Genomic DNA, 9,149 nt, shown 5'->3' with positions numbered 1-9,149 from the left:
AGGAAAACTGAGGGTGGCATGGTTGTAAATTTCATATTAACTCAAGGGTATTTTAGTAATTTCCCACAAATAATGGGTTGGCCATGGCCATAAAGATACCCTCTTAGGCAAGTTACTTCCGATATGCCGTAACCGACAGTTTGTTGTGCCAAATGTTTGACTTTAGTACTTGAATTGGAAAGTGTCAATTGTTTCAATCAAGTTTGTTACTATGCACGACGTTAATATACGTAACGTTTGACAGATAATCAGAGAATGTTCTCATCGTTCATTTTTTGAGGGTGTTCTCATTGTTCATGCATGCATCATCTAAAACAGGGTCTTGACAGGCTTCCATCCTCTTTATAATAAAAAAATATTAGTAGGATTTTGTTAGCTAGTATTTTGAAACATTCTTTAAGGTTTTATTATATAAATATAACAAAATTAATTATATTTTCTTTTTCAATGCATTGAATGCATAAACTTATATAAAAACTTATCTTTTAAAATCTTTAAAGAATGCTATGAACACATTTGTTAGCATTTTCCTTATATTCTAGTATTTTATTGGTTATAAATGATAAAATGGTAAAAAAAAATTAAATAAAATGTATACATGAAAAAAAAATGTTACACTAAAAAACTTAGTACTATCTTTTAATATAAAGGTATATATATTTGAAAATTTTGATTACTTAATTAAATTAAATTATAAATAAAATAGTTTTCATAACATATAAAGTTGGAAAACAAAAAATCACACCAAAAGTTTGTATAGTAATAAAACTAGTTGAACTACAACATCAATTTAGTTCGTTGATATAAATCAATTAATTAAAGGATAATGTTAGATAGTGCGAGGTTAAAGTTCATGAAATTTTTAAAATGTGTTAGCAACGTTTTGTTCATTTGATTTTATTTGATTAATTGCTACTTTAAAAAATATGGGAACCACAACGCTGTTTTTTCCAGACAACAATGATTTTTATTGGCTAAACTAGTTACAAACCCGTGCTTCGCACGGGTTGAATTATGTATTTTTTAAAAAATTTACTCTAAAGGAGAGATGTTCAAATTACTGAACATTGCTATTCTTCGTAAATTTGAAATTGGCCTTAAAGTTCACACAAGTAGACACCATTGTGATGATTTCAATGTTAAGAGAAATGCCTCAAATTCAAGTCCTTGTAAAGAGCCAAACTCAAAAAATTCTACTTTGATGTTCAAACCGTAAGCAAACAAAGTGAAAGTATACAACACATTACAGAAATTCAAAGTGACTCTAAAATAAAATAATGTTAATGGAGTAATGAATGGAAAGAAAAACTTACTTTGAGTAACTCCAAAAAGAAGTAGGAAAAAAAAACTCAAACATAGAGTTCATAGTAAAAATAGAAGACTAAGATGTTAATTTACAAATTCTAAGCTGCCTGTTATAGAAGAGTGTTATTTGAACAATCATTTACTTGACAACTTATGAGACAACCATATATTCTCAAAGAAAAGTGATTATTGACACGAAAATCAAAGCAATAGAGAGATAAAAAAGTAAAACATAATTTGAGTATAGAAAGAAAATTGTCACAAATTAGTTATACAAATATCATTTCTCATTTTAATTTATTAAAACATGTTTCACTCGGCCATCATTAAATAACACAACCGTGTTGACAAATAAGTAGTACAAAGCACTCTTTCGACAAATCAAAGTAAAAGTCCACCCAAAAGCAACCCATGCTTTCTAGAAAAGGATTGCAATTTCAATGTTGAAATGTTCAAACTCAAATTTGTCAACTAATTACACATTTCATCATCACAACCACAACACCTAACTAACAGTATAAATACACACCCTCCACCAGCTGATTAAATATCTTAAACAATTAACTTCAATAGCTCTCATAATATGACTATGATGGGAAACAAATCACTAAGCATATGTATGGCAACACTTGCCATAGCCTTTTTTATTATGATCATGGTTCCAAAAAATGTTAGTGCTCAAAATTGTGGGTGTGCTGAAGGAGTGTGTTGCAGCCAATACGGGTATTGCGGTAATGGTGATGCATATTGTGGCACAGGATGCAAACAAGGTCCTTGTTATGCAGGCCAAACACCACCAAGTTTGCCTAACAATGATGCTAATGTGGCTGACATCCTTACACAAGAATTCTTCAATAGTATAATTGATCAAGCTGATTCTAGCTGTGCAGGAAAGAACTTCTACACAAGAGCTGCTTTTCTCGATGCCCTCAATTCTTATAATCAGTTTGGTAGGTCTGGTTCTTTGGATGACTCCAAACGTGAGGTTGCTGCTGCTTTTGCTCATTTCACACATGAAACTGGACGTAAGTATTTCGGTTCATAATTTATTGTTGCATTCATTTACCATCAACTAAACAAAATTAACGAAATATTTAAACTGTGTTAACTACTAATTTGTTATCAAATTTGGTAACACAATTATTGGGTAAATTTCATGATTTTTAATCTCATATTCTCTTTTTACTAGGGTCGTGTCGTGTTTATGAACACACATAACATGTGATATTAATGTTGTGCAGATTTTTGCTATACTGAAGAGATTGATGGTCCATCAAAGGACTACTGTGATGAAGGCAACACAGAGTGGCCATGTGCCCCTAACAAAGGTTACTACGGTCGTGGACCGATTCAACTATCTTGGAACTACAACTATGGACCAGCTGGAAGAGACAATGGTTTTGATGGATTGAACTCTCCTGAAACAGTGGCCAATGATGCTGTTGTGTCCTTCAGGACAGCATTATGGTTTTGGATGAATAATGTGCACGGTGTCATGAACCAAGGTTTTGGTGCAACCATTAGGGCTATTAATGGTCGACTTGAATGTGATGGTGCTAACCCAAGCACAGTTCAGACTCGTGTTGGTTACTACACTCAATATTGTAGTGAGTTGGGTGTTGCTCCTGGTGATAACCTTACTTGCTAAGCTAGCTAGCCATACAACACATTTAGTATATATTTGAATAAATGAAATGATATCATCATAATACTGGACTCATGAAAATGATATCATAATGTATACACACAATTCTTTATAAGAAAAATAATGTATACACCAATTCAATAATACAATTTTAACTTATATTACATATCCATAGAGAATTGATATCTCACTGCATTGCTTAATTAATTTTATATAAATACTACGGTCCATAGTACAACAATGTCACCGATATAAACCATACTCAACAACGCCATAGTTTAATGATTAACTGATTATATTGAGATTACTTTAAAATCATAGATAGTTTCAATAACTAGTAGCGTATTGTGAGGTTTGGAATGATTTCACACGTTTGACAAATTGGTTAGAAGATATGGAAAGGAAATTTTTTTGCAAGGAATTTACTTCCCAAGTTTCCATTCTATGCCTTAATTAGGCATACGACTTTTCTCCATTTGATACATACCTTTGACTTTGAGCATCCCAAAAGAATTTTTTTTTTGCAACCTTTGCATCTCCAAACTCATATATTAACTCTTATGCAATACATATACATCCCCATAAAGGATGATACATTACATCCAAACTATCTTCAAGATTATACATCCCCATAACGTTTATTGTTACTAGAGTATGAAGTGCAAGAATACTATGTGGCAAAAACACCTAAAAATAATACTAATTTACTCTCCCATGCACATTCAGCTAGAATTTGATTGGTTAAATATCCTTTTTTTGCATTCTTCTATTTCGTAGGGAAATCCTTCATAAAAAAATAGCATTATTGAAGCTGTTATACAAAGCCACCGACAAATCATCACCACCATCATCATCACTCAACAAGTCAGCATATAACATTACTAATACTTAGATTAAAATGTTAATACTTCCTTTAAAAAAATATTCAAATCATGTGTATATTTCACATTTTTGAATGAATTTTAATAGAGATGTTTAGTACTACAAATTTTTTGAATGAATTTTGCAAGAGAGATTTATGTAACGTAAAAGACACATGATTTTACTTAAATAAAGTTGTGATGGAAATTTTTTCAGGAACCAAAAAATGATGAAATTTTTTATTGAGTAAAACTTGAAATTTGAAAAATTTAGACGTGCTAAAAGTGAAATATGATATATTTATATTGATAAAAACTTTTATAACCCTTAAAATTTTAAAAGAATGAACCTAGATATGAAAATAGGTCAGACCAAGCTAGTTTTTGGCAACTTTAAGTCTAGTTTGATAAACAAATTGCTTAAGTCTGACTAACATGTTATCCATAACAAGCTTATTTTTTAGTGTGAGTCTAATACATTTAAAAGTCTATATGATTGTTAACCTATTAAAAGCTTATTCCATATCAATGTCCTTGAATAAAATATGATTTATTTTTAAATAACCAACCATCAGATAGATCAAATTATTTTTTACGGGAGATAGGTCAATGTTATTAAGTTCAATTTTGAGATGTACCAAGATATTCTAGAGAGAATGATTTTTTCTCTGTACATGAGTGACAAGCACCAACTAAAATTGACACACAGAGAAGATTTCAAATTTGAATTTCGGTAATCACAAAAAAATGTCCGACCTAATATGATATCCCTTTACAATTATATTTATAATAATGTATTTAGATATACTAATTGATGTAAGCTAATGTGTTCAAATTAATAAAAAAAATTAATACAACTTCAAAAAAAAAATTAATACAAGGTACAAATATAATATATTGTTAATTATAAAAATATCTATATTTATTAAATAGACTGACATGGTAAATGTGAAAGACTTTTTTGTAGATTAAATATTAACACTCTTAACTAAATAAAATTATAAATAATCTTAATTTTATCTATTTAAATATGTGCTTTACAATACATGTATATTGATAGATAGGTGCTTAATACGATAGATAGGGATTTGAATCGCAAATGAATGTTGACTTAGTTGGTAAAGAGTTGACTCATTCGTAAACTTATGTATTCAACTTTCGCTATCAATGTGATTAGCTTATGGCAGGTGATTATCTTCTTAACCAATTGAGTCAACATTTATTTTTGATTAATTTCCACTTAATTTTAACAATTCCCAATACATTAGTCTTGATGCATATTCTGAACGTTGGTTAATCTCATAGTTCAAATCACCTAAATTTTTATGCATAAAAAGAAAGAAGATAGTAGTTGCTTGAACCCGAAGTAGACCGTCAACCTCTTTGAATCAGTTTGATTTATTTTCATCCGTAACCGAAATTTTGTGTTGAATGTTTGATTTGAACACTTATATTGGAAAGTGTAGATTGTTTAGTTGGTTGATATGCACAACGTTGATAGATACTCCCTCCGGTCCTATTTATAAAAAATAACTCACTCTTTAAATTCATTGAATAATCAATGTATTTGGTCTATATTTTAGACTGAATACATTAATTATTCAATTAATCTAAAAAGTCAATTATTTCTTATAAATAAGATGGGAAAGAGTATAACGCGGGAACAGTTAAAGTTTGATAAACTATGAATTTCTCACTGTTAATTGTTTATTTTATTTTACCGTCACGATCATTATCATTATTATATCACTAACCATTTTTATTTTTCATTTCTTTCACTCATGTCATTGTCTTTTGTAAAAAAATAAATAACTAACTATTGCATTATGTAATTAGCAAATTATCTTATAATTTGCTATTACGTTTTCTGAGTTTTGGCACTTTTTTTGTGTGCTTAAATTTAGTGTTTTTAGTAGGTTTTTAGCTTATACTAAAAATTTAGTTGAATTACAACATCAAATTAGTTCATGTATACTATAATTCAATTAAGTAAAATTATGTATACTATAATTCAATTAAGTAAAATTATTGTGACATTTGTACCCCAAAAAAAATTTGTGACGTACCGCTATCATCATTTAATGACACAATCGTGTTGACAAAAGGTATTACTACTCTATAGACAAGTCAAAGTAAAAGTCCACCCACAAAGCAACCAAATGCTTTCTAGAAAAGGATTGGAATTTCGATCTTGAAATGTTCAAACTTAAATGTCGTCCACATAACTTGTTTACATAGTATTTCTTTATCACATTCACAGCACCTTGCTATCAATATAAATATGCACCACATCTCCACCACCTGATTAAATATCTTAACTCAACTTCAATACCTCCCACCCAAAATATCACTATAATGGGAAACAAATTACTAATCATGTCTATAGCAAAACTTGCTATAACCTTTCTTATTATGATCATGGTTTCAAAAAATGCGAGTGCTCAAAATTGTGGGTGTGAGGAAGGTTTATGTTGCAGCGAACATGGATATTGTGGTAACACTGCTGCATATTGTGGCACAGGGTGCCAACAAGGTCCTTGTTATGCGGGCCAAATTTCCCCTAGTACTCCTGGTCCTAGCAATGATGTCAACGTGGCTGACATTGTTACACAAGAATTCTTCAATAGTATAATTGATCAAGCTGATTCTAGTTGTGCAGGAAAGAACTTCTACTCAAGAGCTGCTTTTCTTGATGCCCTCAATTCTTATAATCAGTTTGGTAGGTCTGGTTCTGTGGATGACTCCAAACGTGAGATTGCAGCTGCTTTTGCACATTTCACACATGAAACTCTACGTAAGTAAAGTATTATATCATTCAAAGAATCAATCACAAGTTTAGTTTTCATGCAATTTGATCACTAAAACAACAAAATTTTAGAATGATTTCAGTGATTAAATTGATTGAACTAAGAACTAATATGATCAATGATTATTATTTTCAATAATCATTTGAGAATTTAGTTAATCACAAAGATAAAACTGTCAAAACATTTACAATTTCAATGACTTAAAGGGCGAATCAATATGATTAATGAACTTTGATTAGCATTCAGCTTGGTTAACAGTTGTTTGAGACTAACGAGACCTCATTTAGTTCAATTCTTGTTCTAGCGTATAAGCTATATGATTTGACTAGGTTTAATTTTGTACACACATACATACATACATCTATAAGACTAATAAGTAATAAGTAAATTTCATGTTTCTTAATCTCCATTTTCTCAGTTTCTCAACATACATAACATGTGAAATTAATGTTGATGCAGATTTTTGCTATATAGAAGAGATTGATGGGGCATCAAAGGACTACTGCGATGAAAGCAACACAGAGTACCCTTGTGCCCCTAACAAAGGATACTATGGCCGTGGACCGATTCAATTATCTTGGAACTTCAACTACGGACCAGCTGGAAAGGACAATGGTTTTGATGGATTGAACTCTCCTGAAACTGTGGCCAATGATCCTCTAGTGTCCTTCAAGACAGCATTATGGTATTGGATGAAATATGTGCACAATGTCATGAACCAAGGCTTTGGTGCAACGATTAGAGCCATTAATGGTCGACTTGAATGTGATGGTGCTAAGCCAACCACAGTTCAGACTCGTGTTGGTTACTACACTCAATATTGTAGTCAATTGGGTGTTGCTCCTGGTGATAAGCTTACTTGCTAAGCTAGCAATCATACAATAGATTTTATAGTATTTGAGTTGATAATTATATATGTAGTAATGAATAAATGATATCATAATGTATACGCAATTCAACAATTCAATTCCTCCTTTTACCACTGCATCGCTTACTTTGATTAACTTACTATCTTAACAAGAAAATAGGAAACCTTAAACAAAAATGTTTGTATTCCAAAAGCATAAGAATTTTCTGTTTTTTTGTTTTTTTCTTCATATGCCATGCTTGAATTCAGTTATTTTGTAAAATACAAATGTTTGTTCTTAGCCAGATTTTCCATTTTGACAGTACATTTAATCAAATTAAACCATGCAGTTGAATTGTGTATACATTATGATATCATTTATTCATTACTACATACATAATCATCAACTCAAATACTACAAATTACAAAATCTATTGTATGGACTGCTAGCTTAGCAAGTAAGATTATCACCAGGAGCAACACCCAATTGACTACATTATTGAGTGTAGTAATTAACACGAACCTTAACTGTGTTTGGGTTTGTACCAGGGTCCTCTGTGTTGCTTTCATCACAGTAGTCTTATGATGCACCATCAATCTCTTCAGTATATGAGAAATCTGCATCAACATTAATTTCACATGTTATGTGTGTTCATAAACATGGCCCAATATTAAAGAGAAGATCAGATAAAAATTATGAAATTTACATAAGAGTTGTGTTATTTTGACATATAAATTTGACATCATTGATAGGCAAACTTGGTGGTGTTTGGCCTGCATGACAAGGACCTTGTTGGCACCCTGTGCCACAATATGCAACACCAATACCGCAATACCCGTATTGGCTGCAACACACTCCTTCAGCACACCCACAATTTTGAGCACCGACACTTTTTGGAACCATAATCATAATAAAAAAGGCTATAGCAAGTTTTGCTATAGACATGCTTAGTAACTTGTTTTCTATCATAGTCATATTATGGGAGGTATTGAAGTTGAGTTAAGATATTTAATCAGCTGGTGGAGAGGTGTTGTGGATGTGATGAAGAAATATGTGTAATTAGTTATGTGGACGACGTTTGAGTTTGAACATTTCAATATCGAATTTCCAATCCTTTTTTGGAAAGCATGTGTTGCTTTGCGGGTAGACTTTTACTTTGACTTGTCAATAGAGTAATACTTTTTGTCAACACGGTTGTGTTATTATTGAGAAGATGAAATTCAGAGAAGAAAAAGAGAAAAATATGAAGAATGAAGAATAATTCTCATTAGCTTTGAATCACTGATACAGCAGCCTTATATAGGTTTATAAAATGAAGCTATACTATATGCTACTATGAACCATCTCACACAGGATTATAACTAACTAATTGACAGCTAAGCAAGTTAGTTACAAGAAACTTGGGCTACAAGTTAGCCATATAAGCTAGTGACTTGAGCTAACAAGGCTGGTGACTTGAGCTGCAAGTTATTGAACAGCAGCTTCTGATCATGTGCTTCTGAAGTACTGCTTCTGAAGTACAGCTTCTGAACATGTGCTTCTGAAGTACAGCTTCTGAACAGCAGTTTATTCAACTCTAGCTTGTTTCTGCTTCTTCATCATTTAACAGATGCATTTCTATCTTTTTCATATCTTCTTTCAACAGCCTCCCACAAGCTGGAGCATGATATATGTTGATCATTCC

At 31.3% G+C, this 9,149-nt stretch overlaps 2 protein-coding genes across 2 annotated transcripts; both read left to right on the top strand.

The window, feature by feature from the left end:
• The first annotated feature begins 1,846 nt into the window (after positions 1 to 1,846).
• On the top strand, positions 1,847 to 3,118 carry LOC146951127 (endochitinase PR4-like). Its single transcript, XM_085747090.1, has 2 exons — positions 1,847 to 2,330; positions 2,547 to 3,118. The coding sequence occupies exons 1-2, from the start codon at positions 1,889 to 1,891 to the stop codon at positions 2,951 to 2,953; spliced, it is 849 nt and encodes a 282-aa protein (XP_085603216.1). The 5' UTR covers positions 1,847 to 1,888; the 3' UTR covers positions 2,954 to 3,118.
• Positions 3,119 to 6,021: 2,903 nt separating this feature from the next.
• On the top strand, positions 6,022 to 7,602 carry LOC146951126 (endochitinase PR4-like). The gene is made up of 2 exons (XM_085747091.1): positions 6,022 to 6,604; positions 7,077 to 7,602. The coding sequence occupies exons 1-2, from the start codon at positions 6,166 to 6,168 to the stop codon at positions 7,481 to 7,483; spliced, it is 846 nt and encodes a 281-aa protein (XP_085603217.1). The 5' UTR covers positions 6,022 to 6,165; the 3' UTR covers positions 7,484 to 7,602.
• Positions 7,603 to 9,149: the final 1,547 nt, after the last annotated feature.

The sequence above is a fragment of the Medicago sativa genome, chromosome 2, assembly GCF_051527215.1.
Source record: "Medicago sativa cultivar Bolivia chromosome 2, Bolivia_mono, whole genome shotgun sequence".
Taxonomy (NCBI): Eukaryota; Viridiplantae; Streptophyta; class Magnoliopsida; order Fabales; family Fabaceae; genus Medicago; species Medicago sativa.
Note: the sequence above shows the minus strand (reverse complement) of the source record. Positions and strands in the feature narration are given on the sequence as shown.

Bases quoted from the DNA above. Each gene is read 5' to 3' on its own strand.
- LOC146951127 (XM_085747090.1), top strand. From the start codon at position 1,889: ATGACTATGATGGGAAACAAATCACTAAGCATATGTATGGCAACACTT. The intron at 2,331-2,546 runs GTAAGTATTTCG...AATGTTGTGCAG, and splicing joins TTTCACACATGAAACTGGAC to ATTTTTGCTATACTGAAGAG.
- LOC146951126 (XM_085747091.1), top strand. From the start codon at position 6,166: ATGGGAAACAAATTACTAATCATGTCTATAGCAAAACTTGCTATAACC. The intron at 6,605-7,076 runs GTAAGTAAAGTA...ATGTTGATGCAG, and splicing joins TTTCACACATGAAACTCTAC to ATTTTTGCTATATAGAAGAG.